Source organism: Cupressus sempervirens, chromosome 6 (assembly GCF_028749045.1).
Source record: "Cupressus sempervirens isolate cs-2001-9-10 chromosome 6, ASM2874904v1, whole genome shotgun sequence".
NCBI lineage: Eukaryota > Viridiplantae > Streptophyta > Pinopsida > Cupressales > Cupressaceae > Cupressus > Cupressus sempervirens.
Genome location: NC_143123.1, coordinates 12,977,021 through 13,002,433, shown reverse-complemented (window position 1 = coordinate 13,002,433; position 25,413 = coordinate 12,977,021). Strand labels below are relative to the sequence as shown.

The 25,413-nt window shown below is 34.2% G+C and overlaps 1 protein-coding gene across 1 annotated transcript; it reads right to left on the bottom strand.

The window, feature by feature from the left end:
- Positions 1 to 18,775: 18,775 nt before the first annotated feature.
- LOC149550789 (putative protein phosphatase 2C 68) lies at positions 18,776 to 22,052 on the bottom strand. Its single transcript, XM_089786362.1, has 3 exons — positions 20,816 to 22,052; positions 20,561 to 20,666; positions 18,776 to 19,566 (listed from the first exon to the last, which is right to left on the bottom strand). Exons 1-3 carry the CDS (start codon positions 21,641 to 21,643, stop codon positions 19,244 to 19,246), a joined length of 1,257 nt encoding a protein of 418 aa, XP_089642488.1. The 5' UTR covers positions 21,644 to 22,052; the 3' UTR covers positions 18,776 to 19,243.
- Between the last annotated feature and the right edge of the window lie 3,361 nt (positions 22,053 to 25,413).

The window sequence follows — 25,413 nt, the reverse complement described above, 5'->3', positions numbered from 1 at the left end:
GAATTTAACACCTTCAAAGTAGTTCTATTCGTCGTCAAATGGTACAAGTTACAACTAAATCAAAATGATCCAGATAGAATGGTTATTCAACATGATAATGGATTTACAATGATCAATACAAGGTCATTTGAGCCAGTTGGAGATGAGCCCTATGTTCTTCCAAGCCAATGTGAGCAAGTGTTTTACTCAGAGGTTCCAAATAAACAGGGTTGGTCATTTGTTGTTAGACATGATCCAAGAGGAAGGCCGATAAAGTATAATGTTATGGAAGAAGAAGATATTGAAGATGATGAAGAAGCAGATGATGAAGATCAAGATGATGGTGATGACGATGATGGTGATGGTGATGGTGATGATGATGATGATGGTGATGATGATGATGATGGCGATGGTGATGATGGCGATGGTGATGGCGATGATGATGGCGATGATGATGGTGATGATGGCGATGATGATGATGATGATGATGATGATGATGAAGAAGAAGAAGAAGAAGAAGATAATCAATGACTACAAACATCGTCACCCCTTCTGTTGACGATCTTGCATTCCATATATAAGGTAAATTTGTTCATGTTTATGATGTTGCATATTGTTCATGTTGTCTTCTAAGTTATTTGTAGCATACACGTATCATGTAATTTTTAGCGAACTTAAGATAAATTATTAACATATGCAGGAAATTTGATTATATATTTATTGTGTTCATTTCTAATGATTACAACATATGTTATTTATAGTTACAAATGTTTATGTTGTGTCTGATTATGACCCTTTTTGCAAACAGTCAATTGACTACAGGTACATCATCACCCCTTCTGTTGACATGTTTGCGATGTTGCCTATTGTTCATGTTGTCTTCTAAGTTATTTGTAGCAAACATGTATCATGTAATTTTTAGCTAACTTAAGGTAAATGATTAACATATTTAGGAAATTTGATTACATATTTATTGTGTTCATTTCTAATGATTACAACATAGGTTATTTATACTTACCAATGTTTATATTGTGTCTGATTGTCACCCTTTTTGCAAACAGTCAATTAACTACAGGATATTTGACCCGTTTGGCGTGGATTGTGCACAGTGACATGGATTAGTAGGTATAAGTCAATAAATAACATAATTTTCTTATATTCTTCTTGTTTATCATTGAGCACGTATGTTATAAATAGACATTATATAATCATATAATGTATATATAGACAAAGAAGGTCCGTATAGAAATATAATTGTATAATCACTTTCAACTTACTACATTTTATATATGTTACTTTCACTTTCCATTTGATGGATTGCAGGTCCCACCAAATAGGTACTTGTCAGATCTATCTACATCGAATGAGGGAAATGAGGAAATGGTAGATGAAAGCTCTGCATGTAGTACGGCTAAAAGAGGGAGATCAACTAGAGGTCAAAAGAATAGAAAAAAATTTGATAAACGCATGTAATTTTTCCTTGCTAATGGGGGGTCATGTTCTTATGATGATGAGACCAAAGGTGACATCAAGGTGCCCTTTCGGTACTCACACATTGAGAAAGAATGGATACCCAATGAGCTACCTCCAATTAACACATTTTTGTGTTAATGAGAGGATATATCGCATCGCTCCATCCTCATTACATGGTTTGGGCCTATTTTCCATGGATGGGATAAAGTTATGTTACAACAAAGTTGTCGAATTGTTCAAGTATGTCAGTCCATGTTACAATTACAATGATTGGATGTGGATTGTTCGATATAAAAAAAGTATGTGTAGGTGTGGGGTATCAGCTAATTATATACAACGGAAAGAAAATGATCAAAGTAAAAGATTTGCTATGTACATTGATGGGAGACCAAAAGCAATAGGTAATATTGCAAGTTTTATAAATAGTACGCGACCTGCTTCAACTAGTAAGCAACCCAATTGCATATTTGAGGCGCATGAGGGGAATGAAGTTTTTGTTTGTGCAATAAAATCAATAAGTGCAGGGGAAGAACTGCTAATTGATTACCATTTAAATCGCATAAATACAAACAATGTTACTATCATGAGGGTTGTAAGTACTATTTACCATTTTGTTAATAAGTATTTTTTTGTTGTCTATTGCTTTCAGTTAGCTGAATTTTTTATGTTTAATCTTTGTGACAGGATGATATGGATCCGACAAATGATAGAGGTTAGCAAGATGCTACTCCCACCCCTTCTTCAGCAAGGGTAAACCTTTTTGAAATTGTACAAATTAGATAGTTGAAAAATGTTATATTATTACGTTATTTTATTTACAATTTTTGAGTTTTTATGATAGTTTTACTGATATTCCTCTCACAATTTGATGTTCAGGATAAGGGTAAAGCAGTAGCAATGACCACCGAGCTACTAGCTATGCATTCTGATGAGGCCGATATTGCTGATACTCCCAATTTTATAAAAATGTTGAAAAAAAAATTAGGCAAATTAATTTAGAAGCAATGAAAATTTTGGATGAGGCAAATATGGAACCCGAGGAGATGAGGAAGAGGCTATCAGAATTGAAAGCGCAAGCTCAGCGTTATGAAGTAAGCTCCAATGAATATTTAGTTATAACAAAAGTTCAATAAAGATTTATATTTTATAATCTTTTATGTTGTGAAGTAAAATATGTAATATGTGCAAAAATACTTTATTGATGCAATTTTTTTAAAGAGTTGTAAGAAACTTTAACTACTAAATTCTTGTTATACAGGAATTTTTGGGAATTGATCCAGAACGTGGTCAAGGAAAATGTGGTGAGGGCAGTAGTAGCAGAGTTCCAGCTGCCACTGGTAAAATAATCTTTTAGTTGACAAGTTGGAAGGAATTTTTTATTTCAAACATTCAAAACTTCTTAACTCTTACTTTTATTATTTTAGAATGTCTTTGCTAACAATGTATTGTTCAAGTCATCTAGTGCAGGAGACTCCTACGAGGTTAACGGATGCCCATACGAGATTGCCGACTGCAATGTCGGCAACAAGGGGACATCCAGCAAGTAAATCCTTGTTTTGCTATATTTGGTTTTGTGTTAGTTATGAGTTGATAATATGTACTTTAATCTTGGGATGCATCACATAGTGTATTGTTTTTTTTGTGGTAGGAGATGCACTGTCTAGTATGCCGCCAAATGCGGATCATAGTACATCTATTGGTGATAATTCACCGTCATTTCCTGGAGCTACCCGTGTTTCTAGCATGGGATCTATGGAGACATCGTTGTTGATTTCCCATAATGAATCAATGCCTTTGAAATGTCCTAAGCTTCCAAGTACTTTAAATAATTATTTTTTATATTGTAATAAGGATTTTCTTGCAAGATGTAAACATGATAGGAAGTGGTGAATTCAAGGGCTTTTGATGTGGAGTGATGCCTCATGACCTTTAGTGTGTCATATTGTGCAAGTTGTTTAATTATTCTGGAATTCCTTTTTATTAGGGGTTTGGTAGGATCATCTAAATTATCAATGATCTTTTGTCTATACCAGTAATTCTCTAGTTTAGTAATTTGGTACATTGCAATTTCATGCTTTGAGTAGAAGATACTAACTAATTTTTCTACAGAGAACCAAAAGTGGGAGTCTTCTTTCATATGATTCATTTTAATGGTTTTTACTATTAATTATCCCATGACATTTTTTGCAGGAAACGATACATTTTATAGGAGGCTTTATGACCTCACGCTGTGAAGATTCGGGCCCACCATACATACTAGGTTGATGTACATCATAACTGAACTAATTTTATCCCACTATTTTTTTTCATATCATTAATTGGTGCAACATTTTTCCTTTTCATTCGAGTCTTTTCTTATACTAGCTATATCTAACAATTTTGTGTTTTTTCTTAAAAGGTGGAACTACCAATCTCAAAAATTAAAAGATGAGCTCATCAAAGATATAGAGCATGAGTTTGGTAGTAATATTTTTGATCGTAAGAAATTGTTACAAAAAGCTGCCAGACATCGTAAGGTTGTGAGGGACACATATAGAAAGAGCCTCGTGCACAACCCGAAGTACGAGCATCCTCCCTTTGTTTCAGTGAGGGACTAGAATGAGTTCATTTTGGATGCAAAGGAGAAAGGGAAACATTCGCCAAAAGAAAGTGCACTAGAAAATCCAAAAAGTTATGCAATAGTATTAACTACTAGTACATTAATGAGAAAATTTAGGGTTCAACTTCAATATCAACAATTTCAACTAGCTCAATTTAATCTATCTATTGATGAAAGGTATGTAAGCCATATGTTGACACAATTGCTTATAAATCTCAATCTCAATCTGGGCATAAATCCTACATAAGATATATTGACAAAATGAAGCCCTTTATTCATATTTAGTGACAAATTTTAGAGCCTATGTCTCCTATGGGTTCTTTTCTCAAATTTTATCTTCCCTGAACTCAAACTCTAATTCAACTAAGAAATTCCTACTCAAAGTTGTGACAACCGAATCTTGTGATATGATGTACCATGTTAGATTTTGAGTCATAAAAATAGGCAATGCCTTGACCACTATACTTGTTGACTTTCCCTTTCTTTTACAATAATTGCTCGCTATCTTGAGTTTCCTATCCCCTGTTTTCTTTTGGGTCATGTGTGCATCAAATCTGCACTTAATTTGCATGTAAATCCAAATGAAATCCATCATTGAAGATATCAAATCCCATATTCTGTAGTATTCTATTAACTATGATAATAGTATATAATGTTGTCATTAGTGATTGTTATTTTATATTGTCATCAATTCCATTTTGTGCTTTGTTGCATATCAAAAAAGAAGTGCATATACACTATACATAAGATTTAAGTGTGAAGCATCACAAAATCGAATCTCTATCTTCAGATAATAATGTAGTCTAAGAATCCTAAAGAATTTAAGGCTGAGCATTTCCACCACATCTAAAATCCATTCTTCTTTTTTAGTATTTTTTGTTGCTATTGAAGCTTTGATCACATGGATTATGTGTCTATACCCAACCAATAGATTATCCTTTTTAGGGAATCCCTGCTTTTTCTCCTATGGAAACTGTAAAGATGGAAACTCATTAAGAGATTTTTCCTGATATCACCCTGCTTCCAATCTTTCTCTTACGTTCCTTAGCTCTTTGCAAGCTCACAAAAGGCGTATCAGCTTTGGTAACATGTTAATTATTTGTGTGTAGACTAATTCAAACACATATATCAGTGAAGTAAAGAGACAAATTACCAAGCCTAACACATCTACCTTGGGGGAGCACTCTTAAAATACAACATAATGTACAACAAAATTCACAGTGTGTACAAATGACTTTTCATGTGATTTGAACCTTCACCTGCACCTCTTGTTCCTTCACATTCTCATCCTTTTGAATTCAATATTTCTCGCTATGTTGTTTTGTCAAAATCCCTAAAATAGGAGTTATTTCTCCAACATACTACCACGCATAATCCTCAATTTTGGTATTTAAATTTTGTTATTGTAAATATGAAAGGTATGTAATTCATATGCTGACACAATTGCTTATAAATCTCAATCTCAATCTGGGCATAAATCCTACATAAGATATATTGACAAATGAAGCTTCTAATATGTTCTCTCTATGACCAAAGGCACTCACCCTTATAAAACCTTCACCTACGGGTCCAAACCCACTTCCTGGAGTTGTAACTATATGTGCTTTCTCAAGGATCTCAATAAAAATATCCCATGAATTTTGACCAGGAAATCGAACCCATACATATGGCGCATTTTTTCCTCCAAAGACATTAAACCCAAGTGAAGTAAATGTTTCCACAATGATTCTAGTATTCTCTTTATATCATCTAACATATTTCAAACTTTTCATAGGTTGCAGGACACATCAAAGGCAACAAAGGCGGGGTTGGAAAAGGTTGGGCAGCACAAACTTGGCTCTAGGGGATATTCAAAAATCAAAGCACGCGTTGTAAGTAGCAATAAATGAATTGCAAAGAAAAATTATTTATAAAATGAAAATAATTTTGTTAATTAATAAAAAAATGCAAGGCGTTGATTTTAATCTAGAGGCCACAGAAGAACACAAAAAAATTGCCTTCAAGCAAGGCTATGCAGCGGTGGCTGAACGCCTACGGCAAGCTTCCATTGCCCCAACCGAACAGTCTCCTACATCATGTGCATAGGTAAATATGCCAAAAAATATATTAGAAATTGAATACTTGAGCAACAATTTATTTGATAATAATGTGCATGACATTGCAATGCAGCCTGTTAATCCTGACACAGATCATACGCAGCATCATGAAGCCCCTGATGTGCATCGTACAGTCGATGGAGGTGCTCATTTGTTATTTAAAACTAATTATGTAATTATTAATACAATTTAACATCTTTAATTGAACTTGGTGTAACCTTTTTGTGTTGAGGATATAGAATCATGTCGTGCTGAACGAGTGCCAAAGGATGTTCAGACTGATCAGCACGTAGATCATGTGGCACATTCAGGTAAAGAAAATCTATGTTTTGTTCTTTTAAATTAATTTTTTGATTTATAATTCTTTTACTTAAATAAAAACTCGTAATTCACTAATATAAAATGGTAGGAATTTAACCTCATGAAGTACTTGTTATTGCAGCAGACCCCTCTTTGGTGTAGCGGCCTCATGGTGTTCTTGAACGGATGAGGAGGAGACATGTGTTAGAACCAGTAGAGGAGGGGGATCCTAACAAGGACATTGATATTCCTCTTAGAAATTTTATGAAAAAAAGAAACGGCAAGAAAGAAAAAAAGAGATGATTATTCATGAATGACTTACTCTTGAATATTGTTAATGAATTATTCATGAATGACTTACTCTTGAATGTTGCGTGTTAATGAATTATTCGTGAATGTTGTGTGTTTATGAATTTTATGTGTTTATGAATTTTATGTGTTAATGAATGTTATCATGTGATTATAATGATTGAATGTTCTATTTCAAAAATGGATGAATTGAATGTCATTAAATGTTAATGGGGAATTTAGAGTGATGTTAGGGGGGGGGGGGGAGGGGCCAAATGAGCTTCCACCTTCACGTGGTTGGCCCTGTTAAGTAGAGAATATTTAACTATTCTCGAAATCAAGTGAAGCTCAAACTTTAAAGATAAGCTTATAGTTAATAGTGAGAACCAATTAGCAAGTCGAAATGAAGTTCTTCGTTACAGGTACCTTTTTAGTTTTTAAAGCACGATATCATGTTTTAATATTGTATAGTTTTTTTCTCTTAAGTTAAAGTATTCTTTTACTATAACAACATAATTTATGACCATTTTAGTAACTGTTCTAACATCGTTTTATGACAAATCCTGTTTCTCAGATGCTAAGCATGGTTGCAGTTGTGCAATTGGCGTTTCAGAGTATTGGTGTGGTTTATGGGGACATAGGAACATCACCACTTTATGTGTATGCGAGTACTTTTCTTGATGGCATCAAACATCCTAATGACGTTCTTGGGGCTTTGTCTTTGATCATATATTCTCTCACTCTTTTGCCCCTCATCAAATACGTCTTCATTGTATTGTGGGCCAATGATAATGGAGATGGTAAGATTATAACAGCTCTAGTTTCACTTTATTTTTAGGTCAAAGTTTGATCTTTTTGATGTGAAAACATGTGTTCTAAGTTTAAAGGGACGGTTTCTTTTGCAGGTGGAGCGTTTTCTCTTTATTCTTTGATTTTCCGCCATGCAAATGTCAGCATGATACCCAATCACCAGGAAGAAGACAGGAAACTCTCCTCATATACACTTGAAGTTGTAGGTAGACAGCCCAATAGAGCCATTAGGATAAAGGAAGCTCGTGAACAAAGTAACTTTGCCAAGAGATGTTTGTTAATACTAGCCCTTCTGGGGACTTGTATGGTTATAGGAGATGGCATCCTCACCCCTTGCATCTCTGGTACATATTATTGTTTTTACAATATGTAATGCTTTTTGTTGTTATTTTTCAATATGTTGTATACTTGTTATATCAATGTTTCAATAGTGTGATCTATTATCATATGTTAGAAATCAAATGATCTCGAAGTCTACTTAATTCACAATAAATCCCTTAGATTGTACAAAATTTGTTAACTTTTCCCTTTCATTTGTTCAAGTAGTTTCACTAACACTTAATTTGTTGATATGTGTTAGTTCTTTCAACAGTGGATGGAATCAAAAGGGTGGACAAGTCGCTCAACCAAGGTGAGTTTTTGGCATTTGCTCACATTATAATATTTGAGATGGGTAGGAAGGTTATGGTGAGCGGAAAACATGAACACGAAATTAGATTGATAAACTAATGACATTTCATTCTTTGTCCTATTCCTCAATTTCATGCTTGGGTTTTATAACCCCAATTGATCTTCCTTAAAACATTATTCCATTTCTTTTATGAATTCTGAAGTCAAGAATCTCTGAAATTCTAATGACTTTGCAAGGTATCCCAACAAATCTCAAATTCACATTCTTTTTTTTCTATCTTTTAAGTCTTGCCTGTAGGAAATTGCGATCTTGTGTTGAATACACATGTTAACCTACGAATTTATCTGACTTTCTCTTTGGACCTGCTTTTGGTGTAATCTTAGAACCCATATTGTTGTACTCAAATTTGGAAGGCGCGCTGGAGATGGCATAGCTATGAAATGCATGTGTTTGGAAAGTTGTTTGGTTTTTATCTTGATTGATGAATAGTTTGTTTTCATTATGTGGATAATGGCTTCGGTTACGGGCGTCTTATCTTTCCAAAAGCTGTCATACCTAATGACCTGAGAACATCCTGAAATTTTGACGTGTTATATCTGATTTGGAGGAGGAAGAAGTACAAACGATTCAAAAGGTTGTCTAGAATGAGAGAGTAGTGTGCCTCCATAGTTTTCATCTGTCTTATTTTTGTATATTGGAATGACTTGAATATTTTTAAATGCAAGAAGAACTGTGCAAAAAAGAACGTAAAAACTGGGATGAATTTCAAAGATTGCTGGAGGATCATAAAGCAACTGGCCTGCTTATAGCAAAGACACACTTCATTTGAAGCAAGCTCTTTGCTTTATGATCCTCCAGTTCTTTGATAAAGCAAAGAACTGGAGGATCATAAAGCAAAGAGTCTGCTTCAAATACATCTGGTTCACCACCTAAGGATTTGTTTGAAGATGTTGCAGAAGGGATGAAAAAGCAGGTAAGAAAGTTGCATATATTTTAATGATTTGATTGCAGGATTTAATTGCACTTTCACAATCAGGCTTGCAATCATTATCACTCAAGGCAATGTATGTTTGATTCCTTTGATGTAACCGTTTTTTGAATATGTATCTTTGGCAGTACTAGGAGGACAAATCAAACATAAAAGATGCTATGGAGTCAGGAAAGGTGTGCCTTTTGTGCTTTAAGATTTTCCATTGGATGTAAAATATATTGTAATCTTTTTGATGTAATGATTGCAGCTCGCAGTAACATCAGCATGGACTCTTGACAAGTTCAAAGCCTCCATTGGGGAACTATATGATTTGGCTGCTGCATCTGAAACAAATCTTAAGGTTTGTTCTGGTTACATTTCTAGATTTTTTGTCTCAGCTACAGAAGACTTCACAATAAAAGTATTTGGTATTTTCCTTTGAACAATGTTGTCACATATTGTTATGTTCCTAGAAACTACTATTTATACAAACAAGGATCTTATCCTTATGTTCCACATGACTCTGGTTCCTAACTGATTCGATCATTGCATCAGCTATATTATGTTTTGACTCATTTGCACTGGTAAGTAGTTGCTGGAAGTGAATCGCTATCACAAATGCATTAGTCTATTCTCATTAGTGGATAATGGATTTTTATTAGGTTAAACTGAAACAATTGCAAATGTTGAAAGTAATGCAAGTTTTTTTGGGATATATGATTTTTTTAGGTCTTACTGACATCCTGTATATTGCTTGCAGCTTGTGTTTGAAGAAGTGATTGAACAAGTAAAGGAAAAGGAAGAGAAAGAAGCAAAAAGGAGGGAAAGGCTAGCAGATGATTTCACGGCTTTGCTTTATTCTCTGAAGGTTTACATTATTCATTTTGGAAAAAAATCCTTCTAATGCAGTCTCTTTTTCCTCTACTACTTTTACACCTGGAGTAAAATTTCACAGAGTTCTGTACATTAAAAATCCTGAATATGAATGAATTTCTATTCTTATCATAAATGAATTTCTATCTATGTAACGATAAATTAGTTATATATTGTTTTTCCATTTCAGGAAATTGTTGCTTCCTCAGAATGGGAGGATTGCATACCTTTTTCTCAAAGATGCGGAAGCATACAGGTAAAAGAGCCACTATTAGGAATTAATCTTATTGTGAGTAATTAAAGGTAGTTATCATGTACCTTACACTAGTAGTAGCTATAAATATATTGGATATGAATATTCAGGGCAATTAGTGATGAAAGCTTCTGTCCAGAGATATTTGATAAGTACATTGCAAATCTTCACAAAAAGGTTAAGGAAAACAAGCGCAAACGAGATGAAGAAGAGGTACATGACCTAATTATCATTTCCACTTTCATATCTAATTTTGTCAAGATCTAATTATTGTTTAAATACTTTTTGAAAGCACATTTGGGTGAGTGTTGTACTGAGAATGCAAATTAGACCTCCTTATGAAGGTAATTGTATTACTAACAAGTTATTTTAACTACTTTTACAAACTAGCTATTAGAAGTTAAATTGTTGCAAACTAGCCTTTATCAAGATCTGATATGACCTAGATGAGATGAGTTAGGGTTAGTAGACTAACCAACATGAAAGGTCATTCCATGTTGAACTAGAAAAAAATAATTTTAAAATTTAATATGAGAGGCACCCACCAGATAAGATTTGGATGTTGTCTACAACCACAACTCTTAACTATGAAATTGTTATAATATAGTGTGTTAAGATTTGGATGCCTTAGTTCAATTTCCTCTTGGTAGAGTTTCAAACATTAGCTCAATGCAATCCTTTTGGTTTAAAATTTGACAAAAAAAGTTTCTTAAAATTCTTATGAATGAAAAAAAGTTTGTAAAAGAAGCCCTCATATTTCCATACAGTGAAATTTCTTTTTAATTACAAATTAGATTAATTGAAACTGTGAACTTCACTATACTATGACCATTTCTGCCACTTAGGATAGCCCATACATTGTGACTAGTCTTTTTCTTGTATTTGTAGATTAAGTAGTTCACCGCCAACAATTTTTCTCTTCAGTTTTGCTACTATTAAGTTAATCCATACAACTAATTTCTTTTTATTTGAGCTTCTCTTCAAGGCTCTCATACATGAGGAAAATGGGGCAAAATTAGTGCCTTGGCTGTATTGATGTTTTCATATATTATTCACCAGACCTGATTAGAACTAACCTATGAGAACTTTCTGCCGCAACAACTTTAGTAAGCACATTATTTGTGGAGTAGATACAAAGTTCTGTCTCCAACAATGAATGCCTTGTAGATGGAGAAGAAATCTAGTGCTAAGGTTTGTACATTCCATAGAGATTTTTGTTGTCTTGATCACATGGCACCATCATTTTTTTGTTTGAGGTATAATACAAAATGGTGACGTACAAAATGTAAGGTTTCTCAATCAAATTATATTAAGTTCCTCATTTGCAGGAATAATTTAAACAATTAATACTACAATATATTGCATTATTATTGATCAGTTTCGGAGGATGATGAAAGATTTTTAGGATAAGCAATCTATGGTTCAGAACATTTTGTTGTGTCGTCATAAAAAAATCAACTCTTCAATGGGCAAGTGAACTGCAACAATTGTCATCCTGACTATAATGATTACAAATATATGTATACATTATGGTTAACTTCAACAAAAGTCATTCTATTGGCACAAGATTCATATACATCGGCCATTTGTGAAGCAAGTATTAGCCCAAAACAGTTGGAACACAGTCATCAATGTTAAAGCCAAAAGAAATACAAAAGTTGTCAACAACACTCTTGACATTCTCTATGTATATCCTAAAAAAATGTGCTATCATCAAATGCACTTAACGATGATGTCAGCCATTCCAATATGCATGTAGCTTTAATGTTAAATGAAGATAATTCTAATGTAACAATCAATCATTCTAGCAATTCTTTTGGCCACAACTTCTTCCAGGCTAAAATCTCTTCCTCTGTAATTAACTTTCGAATGCCTCCATAAAATCCTTCAACCTCACCTCCTACTTCATGATGACGTCTCCATTGAGAACTAGAGGTATATTGATGAAGAGATATTGAATCTTATTAATATAACAACTAACTTGATAGCATTAATATACATTATGGATGAAGAGATATTGAATCTTATTATGGACCTTATCCTTGGTGGCTATGAAACGACATCTAACTTGATAGCATTAATTTTGAAGTTTCTAACTGAATGCCCTAAGGCATTGGAGCATTATTAAAGAAAACATCAAGGGATAATATTTGAATTGTGGATATTTGTAAATTATGTTGGCTTTAGACAGTTATAGTTATAGTTATATATGCGCTCTTATGATGATGTGATTGGGACTGTAAGTTTTTTTGTCACTTTTATCTGTTTGAAAAATAGATGAAATTATTGGCTTTCATTCCTGATAAATAATTATTTCCTAATTTTATTCTTCCTTGCAGGAACCAAAATTTAGACGCACTGTGCCAATTATTGCAAAGCCTTTGCTCTCATAGGAGCCTTCTAAACTCCACAAAATTTGAGTTGTAAAGCATAATTGCTTGGTGGAAATAGGATATCGTGCACATTTCTTCCTCCTTCCCATTGTTTTGTATAAAATAAATCATTTGACGAACGAAACAATGGTGTGGAGGAAGAAATGTGCATGATACCTTGACTCTCATGCATCAAGCAATTACGCTTTATAATCAAGTTTTGTGCAGTTTTGAACGCTCCTATGAGAGCAAAGCTTTTTAAAAAAATGGGACAGCGCGTCTCAATTGCGACATATGTTGGTCTCAATTGCGACCAATCTTCATCGCAATTGAGACACCAAACTGGCACCATTTACGTCGCGAGTATGGCTCCGGCGTCGAAAGCTAAGGGTTTTTCGTCAGAATTCCAACTCAAAATTGGGCAAGTTTACGTCGAAATTGAGAAAATAACAGTTTAGGCTGGATAGAGAAATGGACGAAATTTGTGTCGCTAAATCGACGTTTATGTAGTCAAAATTTTGACACGCAATGAATGTGGCGGAAAACCGACCAAATTTGTCCGACGACGACTTTGGTGGCTTTAGCAACCAACTTGTGTCGAAATTGAGACCTTTTCGCGTCGCAAATTAGGCCTAAATTTACTAGTGCCAATGATTGAATTTGGTGTTTGCTAGTTTTCAATACCATAAAACCTGTGTTTTCACAATAGACAACTAATGAAAAAGAGAATATGGGTTAGTAGGGACCCAAACTTTCCTTGTAACCATTTTTGGTGTTTTCACATAGTGCGTACACACTATAAAGCACATACACACTATGTGAAAACTCTCTCTCTCCCCACCCTCTCTCTCTCTCTCCCTGTCCCTCTATCCCTCTCTCTCTCTCCCTCCCTCTCTCTCTCCCCCCCATCCCACCCTCTCCCATCCCCTACTCTCTCTCTCTCTCTCTATATATATATATATATGTGTGTGTGTGTGTGTGTGTGTGTGTGTGTGTGTGTGTGTGTGTGTGCACATATATATGTATCTATCTTGATCTTCATCTCTGTATTTATCTTGCTAAATCTCTCTCTCTAACTCCTCTCTTTTACTATATATTTCTCACACACATCTCTCTCTCTCTCTCCCTATCTCACCCTCTCTCATCCCCTACTCTCTCTCTCTCCCCCTATCCCACCCTCTCCCATCCCCTACTCTCTCTCTCTCTCTCTCTCTCTCTCTCTCTCTCTCTCCCATCCCCTACTCTCTCCCCATCCTCTACTCTCTTTCACTCTCTACCCTCTCTCCCCCTCTCCCTATCCATCCTCTCTATTGAAATAAAAGGCTTACAAAGTGTGTACGCTATTTAAGCCTTGAATTTTAAAATGCTTTAAATAGTGTGCACGCACTATAGCATGTATGTGTTATGGCACGCACACGCTATATAAAGCATTAGATACCACCAAGCCTAAGGCTTGGATTTTCCTTGGGGATCTAACCCAAAGGTTTGGAGTCTCTAAATTGGTCTGAGACGTGTTTTCTAGAAAACATACAAAAAATGATTGATTTTTCTTATGTGCTCTCCTTCAAGTTTCCTCATGGTTGAGCATCGAAAAAATCAAGTTACGTGATATTGTAGATCTCTCTGTTATCTATATAACCATATAATTTATTTAGAATTCATACTATTTCAAGTCTTTCAACTATAATTTATTTTTAATGTATGTCCATTTGCTCTAAAAAACCAACATGTACTAATTGGGGTGTAGATTTTAGTTCATTCATCGAATTTCGCAACAACTAAGATTTTTAGAAACTAGACTTCATTCTACACACTTTGAAAAAAAAAAGTTTTGATTTTGGATTAGCTTTCAATCATTTCTAGGAGGAGCACACAGATATTTCATGTTTTTGGAATGTGTCCAATTACAAAATGCATTAAAAAAAATACACATTATAAAATTACTCGAAAAGTCTAGGATAAACTACAAGGTGTTTGGTAACTTTTTCCCAAAGCAATCAAATAATTTCAAAAAAAAAGTTAAAATTCTATTGGGGCCACACTGTGCACTATGTTATGTTTTTTCTGAAAAAATAGTGCCACTTTTCATTGCCCCTTTTTTGAGGACCTAAAACTAAACCATTTTGGAAAAAAAAATAGTAGTTTAGAAACTAGATTCAAAGGACTACTACTTGTGTTTTTGTCATATCTTAAAATTTTGAGTGTAACTATCTTCAAATTCTTGTTGATTTCAGAAAGAAAAAAAAAGAGGCCACTTATACCCCCCTTTTGGCACCACAACTTGGTGCACTTATCCACAGACAATCTCAAAATTGGAAGATTGACTACATACTTCAAGGATCATTGCCTTTATTAGAAAAATTAATCACTTCAAAATTTCACATGTATACTAGGAAGGCAATTCCCTTACAGATTATTTGGCCAACCTTGTAGCTGACAAGAAGTTCATGACAATTTTTCCAAGAAAATAGGATATTTTGGCTTGTGCAATTATATTTGATATTGTAGATTTTAAAAATTCTATGAAAAAGGCTACATCTTACACATTTTTCTACATTTTTCTAGCACACCATGAGTTTGTGTGTGCAGGTGTAGAAAGAGTTCTACTCCAATTATTAGTCCACCTTAGACACGGCCATTAACTTCTTATTCAACACAATCGTGTACCTTCAGGTTTAAGGATGGAATTGATCGTGAGGTATATATGGCTTTTGAGGTTTATGGTCTAAGATTGATGAAGATTCAGAATGGTTGAGGTAAATATAATGTATTGTTGGGGATGCTAAATGCTCTATATCCTCATGGAAAATAGGGTGTGTAGTTGGAAGTTACTATAGATCTTGTAGTGCTTACCAGTAGCACATGATGCATCTTGTGAATACATGTTTGCACGAGAAAAATTATTGGTTAGGGTCATGCATTGATTGATGAATTGGATCATGTACATGGGAATCGTGACTCCATTACTGCAAGATATCCAATTTACAAGGTCATGAAAGAGTTGATAATGTTAAAATGATTCAATCAATAGGTTGAATCCCATTGATTCCCCATGGATACTCATACCCAAAAAACTAAGAATACTCATGGATTTTCTCAGTGGCCTTATTGGTTAGTATTAATGAAATTCACATTGAAGGAGATTCAATGTTAGTGATTCAAGCCCTAACAAAGATAGTCTAAAAATTGGAAGGAAATTCCCTTGCAGATTATTTGGCCAACCTTGTAGCTGACAAGAAGTACATGACAATTCTTCCAAACAAAAAAGATATTTTGGTTTATCCAATTATATTTGATATTGTAGACAAAGAAAATCCTATGTAAAAGGCTACATCATAAACTTTATGGGTGGTCGTATGGTAGATAGCCACATTTTTCTAGCATACCACAAGTTTATGTGTGCAGGTGTAGAAAGAGTTCTACTCCAATTATTAGTCCACCTTAGATGTAGCCATTAACTTCTTATTCAACACAATCATGTACCTTTAGGTTTAAGGATGGAATTGATTGTGAGGTATCTATGGCTTCTAAGGTTTCTAATCTAAGATTGACAAAGATTCAGAATGCTTGAGGTAAATTTGATGTATTGTTGGGGAGGCTAAATGCTCTAGATCCTCATGGCAAAGAGAGAGTGTAGTTGGAAGTGACTATAGAACTTGTAATACTTACTTTAAATAAGTACTAGCAATGTGTGATGCATCTTGTGAATACATCTTTCCATAAGAAGCTTCTTGGTTAGGGTCTTACATTGATTGATGAATTGGATCATGTACATGGGATTCATGACTCCATTTCTACAAGGTATGTAGTTTACAATCATGAAAGAGTTGACAATGCTGAAATGATTCAGTCAACAAGTCGACTCTCATTGATACCTCATGGATACTCATGCCCAGCAAACTAAGAAGACTGTGGATTTTATTAGTTGTGATGTTTAGGAGTCACCAATTACTACAATGCCACCAACCATTAGCACAATCAATTAGCAATACACACATTCACCACCAATATCTATTTCCCAGCAATCTTCATTATTTCCATTGAATGCACAATCAAAGACAACAATTTTTTCAGCAATAGCAAGCTTTGGCTTCCAGCCACTTTTCTTATGTTTCCAATGAATCAATGCATGTTGAGTTAATTTCTAGGACATTTCATGATGAAATTCTTTGATGTTCTTGAATCTATCAGCAATCTTCAACTTCCTCTCAAACATATTTAACCTGTAGATTAGTTGTTTGACATGATGGCTACTGGTATTGTTGATGGTTAGCATTTTGTTGTCAGATCTCTAGGATTGGCCAAGGTGATTATTAGGAGGGCATTTTTAGTTGGGGCCTTCATTATGTAGAAGAACCTTTCCTATTATTAATATACATATATAGGCAATTATTGCCTTTCAATTTTTTTTAAATTTTTTACTTGAGCTTATAAGTCTTTTTATGATGTGATATTCTCACTGAAGTCAAGGTAAAATGGCAACTAATATTTGCACTCTTGTGTAATTTTCAATTAACTTCTCTAAGACTCAAAATCTATGTCATCCTTATTGCATTTATCCTCTATTGATGGATAAATTGTGTTTATTATTTCCATTGACTTTCAAAACCAATTAGGGTGATATTGTTGGGTGTTAATAATGGAAGAACTGTCCCTTATAAATGAATAACCATTTTTATAAACAAGAAAATTAATATAATTTTGCCTTGAACTTGCTTTGAGAATTGATGTGGACATCTCAAAATTGAAAACAATACTACCCCAACATGCTTGAAAATTTTCCTTGATTTTTCAAATGTTTCCCTTTATGTGCTTGCAACTTTTTTCGAAATGAGCTTGATGAAATAAAAAGGTTTATTAAAAGAAGTCACCCCAATGATCTTACATTGAGCTCCCAATTCAGAGTTGCAAATGATTATATGGATTATTGTTAAACTTTTTAAATACAAAGGAATAAAATGAATTTATGTGCTTAAATAATAATTTGAAAAGTTCTTACTTATAATCTCATTTGGATTGTGTTGGATTATTCTTCCATATTCCTAGGCTTTTAGTGTAGTTTCCATAAATATAACCATGTTCTAGGTGTCACACTTTGTAATATCTTTTCATTGCCAAAACCTCACATATTTGCAAATGTCCAATAAATGTGTACCATCCATTATCCTTCTACATTCACTTTATTGATCTCTATTCTTGTTCTTTTTTCAACACAACTTCTATGGTTTTATTACTAATTGTCATCACTCTTTTTCCTACAACTTCTCTGTGCATATTGATTAGAAAATTAAAAATGATTATTAGATTTTAGAATTTTGATCATGGTGAAATCTAATAATTAAATATGGCTAACATGACATGCTCTATTAAAACATGATCAAAATATAGAGACATCATATTTGACAACACATTAAACATCATAGACAAATCAACTATATAATTCAAAGACAACATAATAAAAAGCTTCTTAATCTACTCACCCACAAGTAAATTCAAAGTCTAGATATAATAATAACAAGCTTCTTAAGATAATCATTAACTAAATTTAAAATCTAAATATAAATATTTAACTCTTTGATTTAAGGGAAATGGCTATGTAGCCAGTTATTTAGATAACTTACTAAGAAGAAGCTTTAAAAAAAACTAAGTATAGCAATTCCCTCTTAATAAGCTATATAAATAACTAATTGCATAGTCATTCCAATCATATTAAAAATTCCTAATATATTTATACATTAATATTCAACATCATCAATGCATACATTATCTTATATCCTTCTATTTATATTTCTAAGCCTTAACCTTATTAAGATATGTTTAGAAGCATTGCTTGTTTTTTTATGTTCTACTTTAATGCAAACACTATCTTTTATCCTTCTATTTATATTTAGCTAAGATATATTTGTCATTTATTTTATTAAAACCAATCCATACAATCACGACGTACTGTTTTCCAAACAAATATGTAAAACTTGAAAATAAGTTTTTAGATGTATTGGTGTCCGATATTTCAAAATACATTCAATGATTTAAATACCATAAAAATCTCGATGCTGCTAAGATATATTTGTCATTTATTTTATTAAATCCAATCCATACAATCACGACGTACTGTTTTCCAAACAAATATGTAAAACTTGAAAATATGTTTTTAGATGTATTGGTGTCCAATATTTCAAAATACATTCAATGATTTAAATACCATAAAAATCTCGATGCTGCTGTTATATAGCCTGGTTGGTTTTAAGTAGAAAACAGCCAGATGGCCGAAGAAAAGATTCCCGAAATATCTTTCCCTTGCATTGAAGGGTTCAAATAAAAAGGTATTTGTTTCAAAAAAAACATAAATAATAGATTCCTTTTTTGAGCTTATCTGTTCGAGGCCTGGAGCTCCGAAAGGAATCTTGCAGGCAAATTTGAGGGTTTACAAATGATTTCCCTATTTCTGTTTGGGGACTGCGCCTCTCAGAAATCTTTTTAAAGACATTTCAGAGAGATTATCTACACTTGTCACCAAAAGAAATGGGAGGAAAACCCAAATCATATACACGGTTGTTAAAAAATGCTCTCCTGTTTGTGAATGTTGTTGGGGGTAAGAATCATTGGATGTTTTGGTTTCTTCTTGATCTATCGTTTTGAAGGTCAATAACTACAACACTAATATTATCAGCGCTTCCATGATCAATCGCCATTTTAGTGAGAAGAGAAGCAGCCACAACAGCTGGAGAAACTCTAGTTGGTCCTTTAAATCGGCGAGGTCTGTAGCCGTCTAGACATTTCCCCACCAGTTGACATGCATATTCATTTGAAAGAACATCCCAAACCCCATCGCTCGCCAATATCACAAACTCGTCTTCATTTGTTCTTTCAGAACAGATCACTTCTGGTTCAGAAATTACGTAATCTTTCATAAATCTGTCCCCTGTGCACCCGAATATCATAAATTATCAGACGCCGTCCAAACAAACCAGGTCATATTTAATGGAAAGTATACATGGCAGCTTTTTATTAAAAATAACCTAATAATGCCGACCTTTCTTTTAACAGTAATGGAGGAGTTCCTAGAGGTTTAGAGACATTAAAATAATAATAAGATTGAAGTCGCCGCATAATCTTCATTTTGCAAGCAAACAATTTTTAAACCAAAAAGTGAAGTTGAAAGAAACTTTCAAACCGACATTTGCAATCTAAAATGATTTTTGCGGAAAAAAAAAGATCTGACAAAGAAGTTGCGTCAGACGATGCAAAGCAGAAAAGGTTTCTGAAAAGGACACAAGCGAGAGGAAAAAAGGTGTGGTCCAAATTGTAAGCATCTCTCATCATAATTTTTTCAAGTGACAGAATTTCTTTTCAGAATATCTCTCATTCTTGAATTTCTGTTGCTCAATAACGACTGCTGTAAGTAATGATGCCTCTGAACTCGAAAAACAATCGTGAAAGTGAAGATTGAGATGATTAATTCAAAAAAAACCGTGAATTTGAAGTTTTGGAAGATAAATTTTTTTTTAAAGTCATATCTATGTTGAAAATGTTTCATATTTTCCGTGGATTTTATTGGAGAAAATTTACAGATAACGTTGCCGCTTAAATTCTATGATCATTCATTGAAAACTGTAAAGTGTAAAGAAACAAATGATGTAATCTGGAAAATCGAGGTTGAAAAAAATATCGCATATTTGAAACATCAAATAGCAGCGCAACAACTTTGTGGATTCTGAAAATAGGGAACCTTTAATCTTTCAAATTTCATGAAGATTATTTCTGAAATATTTTTCACGTTTTACATTTGCTCACGAGAAGTGTTTCCGTCTGAGATTTGTTTTTTTAAAAGAAGTATTTTATTTTCAGAGAAATCTACACGCAAAGTATGATCGGCGGGAAAGAAAAATAAATGGTCGAAAGGTCAAAAATATTACCTATAGCTCTGGACACGGCGAGTAAGCCTCCGACACGGTAGCCTTTCCAGTACACGACCTGTCCTCCTGCAGCTTCGATCCGCTCAATTTCGTCAGGCCGATCAGCCTGCGCTTTCAAACGCATGACAGCATTGCACGTCAGTTAGTTATATTATTACGGCACCTATATTACTATTCTAAATTTTTACGAAAGATAATGGACCTGAAAATAGAATACAATTCAAATTATTTTGATCTTGAAAGATTCCCGCTCACCTTGTGGTCATTGGAGAGCGGAATCGCTGTGCCTGCTCTGCAAAGAATGGCACGAGAATCGCCGCAGTTGCCAATAATGATCTGAGAGCTGCTCACAACGGCAACCACGGCAGCAGATCCGACATAATCCGGCGCAACAGACTTTCTGCATTTACACATTTCACAATATTCACCATCCCGGTAAGAACATTTTCCGGTAGCGCAAAGCCCTCCGACCTCAATATCTACCTGATTAAAGCAATTCTTTACAGCCGTCTCCCACTCACTCGGATCTCGGCGCGAATCCTTGAACCCGGAACGAGGTAAAGCTCGGATTTGCTCGGCCAGGGCCTCATGAAGCCGCTCTCTACAAAATCCGGCAACCTGTGCACCGCCATGGCCATCGTAAACTCCAAAGAAATGGAGATTCGAGGACGAAACCGAAGAATCTCCCTTGCAGAAATCAGGTACAGCAGCCACAGCATCCTCCATTTCGTGCCTCGTTCCAATCACGCACATCATTCCATAGGGAGGACGGCGACACATTTTCTCCCTGACCGGCTCAGTTCTCTCAACTGGAACTTTATCAGGAGCTGGAACTTTGTCAGGCGGCAAGGGTTTCGATTGGGAAACTCCGTGACCAACCGGCAGCACCGATTTGACCTTAGCGCTACTTTCCAGAGGAATCGACTTGGATCGAACCAGCCGCATGAACTCAGACCCCAAACTCCGATCTTCAACACCGCAGCGATTCACACCTTGACAACTGCCACCCAGCCTCAAGGACACGGATCTTTTCAAAAAGCTGCTGTCAAACTCAGCGCTCATCCGAATGGCTTCCATTCCCATCACGCTAAACACCTAACAAACGGCAATGGCCTCTTCCAGATCAAATTCCAAGAACACAAACGCGCTAAACACCTAGGAAATGGATCTTCCAGCTAAACCTGAAGAATCTGAACGCGCTGAACACCTATGAAACGGTTCTTCCGGATCAAATCCTCTGAACGCGCTGAACACCTATGAAACGGTTCTTCCGGATCAAATCCTGCAAATCTTGAAGAATCTAAACGTGCTAAAAACGCCTAACAAAAACCTCTTCCAGATGAAATAAATCCCGCAACTTCCAACAATCTAAACGCGGTAAACACCTAAGAAATGCCTCCTCCACACGAAGAAATAATCCTAGACTCCAAGAATTTAAAGCCTACCAAAACTCCTATCAAATTCAAACAGACAAAGGCGAATGAAAATTCCTAATCCTTATCCCTTCTCCCATCGTCTTTTATAAAATGCAAACCTGGGGCGGCCCCCAAAGACTCGTCGAGGACACGTGTCATTTTCGAAGCGATGCAAATTTAGTAATACGTCTGGAACAAGTCGATGAGATGTACGTACACATTAAAAAGTGTGAGATCAATGGGGAAGCGCCACGAGTCACCGGCCCAGGACACGTCACACCCGACAAGGACGAATGGTTGACAACTTAAGCACAGAATTTGTCCTCGCCGCCGCCCTTCTTTTATTTTCCTTCTTTAACGCCCGCCAGCTTAGAGAGATATTTTCCAACTATTCTATCATCGTTTGCCACCTATAAATTCCCTCCAGAATGGGACATTTCCCTCCATGACTAATCACGTTCTGCTTTTGCCAAAGCAAAATCCCACATTTTTATGCGACATCACCTGCTTTCTTCGACTTTTACTGTGTCTTGGCCTTTTCTTCCTTTCCGCCAACCCACACCTTGCATTATGAGATGCACCTTTAATACGTTTTTGTTTTAGTGTTTGTATTATAGTCTATATAGTGGGTTTGATGGAATCATTTTTTATTAATTATTGGATTTTTTTAATAAGTGGGGGCAGTCTAATAATTCAGCATGTATGGAGGGTTATTATTATGGTATTTGAGTAATTTAAAGGTTTGTATATTGATTTATGGTTTGTTGATGGAGCCATTTCAAAACTATTGGACCTTTTTTCTATAGGAACTTTAATAATTCAATATGTATTAGTAGGTTTTAGGTATGTGAATATTTTAAGGTTAATATATAGAAAATTACATTTATTTGATGAGTCATAGTAAAAAACTATGGATTTCAAAGAAGTCTAATAATTGATGATGTATTACTGATTATTGTTATATTTGTAATTAAGAATGTATTAGTGATTATTATTTAATTTGTAATTTCAAGTTTAGTGTTCTATGAAAAGAAATGTGTTTTCTTTTTTCTTTGTATTTTTTTTTGGAGTGTTATTCTTTATGTATATAAATATACTTCAACTTTTTCCAATGAAAAAAAAATTAATATTTTAAATATTATAGTATTAGTTATTGAGAGAGATGATCTAATAGTTAACCATTCAAAATGGACATTTTAAAAAAAATGTGTCTATGAGATTCAAACACAAATCATGTGATAAATCACACATTGCATACTACAGGTCAACATTTTAGTGGGTTCTATTACGTTACCTCAACAAAAAAAATGTGCTAATAACATAAGTTTCATGAGCATGACACTCGACAGGTGCAAATAAGTTGCATCGTAGCTGATGTCGTGAGTTGTATAATTGTCCTTTGCTCGGTGAGTCCACTAAGGGTATCTATCTTGTCTAACGTGTCTCATCCCTATCACATCACCTAATTTAAGTACCTGGCAATGCTTGATATTCATTTCTTTCATATTGTCTCATCAAGCCCCCTCCTTTGTAAATGTGTGTGTGTGTGTGTGTGTGTGTGTGTGTGTGTGTGTGTGTGTGTGTGTGATTTAGCCCCAACACGGCCCTTTGAAGGGTCGTCATAATGTTCCATATTGATCTATATCGATTAATTAAAGTGATTTATATTATCATCCCATATTAGTTTATTATTATTAATTAGTTATTTGGCATAGTTCCTTCTTCTTAGTTTATAAGTGATTATTGATTATAGTATCTAATTCAAGTAATAATAATCTATATTAGTTAATATCAATATGGTTTATTTGATAAAATTGATTAAATTCATAGCTATATCTATTACATTTCTATCTTAAATATGATTCATTACAACATTAGCATTAATCAACTTCAAAATCACATTATGCAAAGATTCAAAAAGATGACTACAATTTTCCACATCTCTTAAACAAATCAGAACCTTTATGAAGTACATGATGGCTAGGGTGCTCACCAAAAGGCCTTCCTAGTAGCATACTTAATTCATGTCAAGGTTACACTTTAGTGCATTGATTTAATATTCAAAAACTGAATACTGAGATCCCAAAAATGGATCAATCTTATCTTTTTTAATGTATAATCCAAATTAAAATTCAAGGATATCTTTATTTAAATGTAAATTCAATATACCTCTAACACATAATCATCGGCCAATACAACTTTGTCACATATAATCATCATCCTTTACTGAATCACGTCACTTTGCATATGGAGTCAATTTATATCCCTAATGTATACATCAATTATATCCAAACTAAATTAGCACACGCACATGTGTGTACATCAATTATATCCAAACTAAAATAGCGCGCGCATGCGCACACACATGATAGATTACTATATTTGGCATCAAGTACAACATAACCATTTATATGTGTCTATGTGCCTAATTTGAATTTTATCTCATAGTCATGACATCTCTACAACACAAGTTTTTCTTACAAAATTTTCAAATTTGATCTTTATCTACCTTTGTTGCAGCTAATCTACTCCCTTATTGTCTCAATCTTACCCTATTATATGTATATCTAGCTTAATGCTACATGTATCAACATGATTTAAAGTCATCATATCTCACACCTATCTAACTTATGTTGGTACATATGTTTAAGCCTCTCTAGAACATGTATATCAAGCATTCACTACATAATTGAGTGCACTATCAAAAGCCTCCCTATCACATGCTTATCAAGCAATTCCTATGCATGTCAAAGCACTATGTAAATTGCCCTATACCATTGATGGTCTTATTTCGACAAGTCACTTCATCATCTAGCACAATAATCTAAAACTTATGTGTTGGATGCATGTAGTTGAAATCAATTCCTTAACATAAGTTCACTACAAAATTATTTTTAAAAAATAACATTCACCAAATCAACCATGCATTACGTATAAGATAAAATTAACAAATATGAACTACACTAAATTAAGTACTTGAATGAAAATAGCTCTACTTCTCATAATGAGTAGAATAACCTAAAGTGGTCATGACTTGATGAGTTGAATTCAAAAAAATACCTTCCTTTGATTGAAAATTAGCATCCACTTTTATTTAGTATCATTGGAATTACATAATAGTAGACTAGATGTAGATTTTGACTTAGCACAAAATCTACTAAGACATTCTAACATTACTCCTAAAGTGTATTTTACATTTATAGGAAAATCTTTAAAGAAACAATACCAAATTATGTTAAAGCCTTATTCACATATATCATCTTCTCAAAAGGATTGACTTATTCTAGAAAAAAAAACTACTTAAACAATACTACAAACATGGAACTTTGAATGGAATTTAACATTCCCAGCATCAATCATGATGTCGTGTAGGAATAAGACTATCATCTACTTGGATGATTATTGCTAATAATGAAATTTATGTTTTAGTTGTGTGTG

What these genes read in the sequence shown, in the direction of transcription:
- LOC149550789 (XM_089786362.1), bottom strand. Translation starts at nt 21,643, where the DNA reads ATGGGAATGGAAGCCATTCGGATGAGCGCTGAGTTTGACAGCAGCTTT. An exon ending in CGCTCTCCAATGACCACAAG is followed by an intron (nt 20,667 to 20,815) that starts GTGAGCGGGAAT and finishes TTGAAAGCGCAG; the next exon opens with GCTGATCGGCCTGACGAAAT. An exon ending in CGCCGTGTCCAGAGCTATAG is followed by an intron (nt 19,567 to 20,560) that starts GTAATATTTTTG and finishes TCGGGTGCACAG; the next exon opens with GGGACAGATTTATGAAAGAT.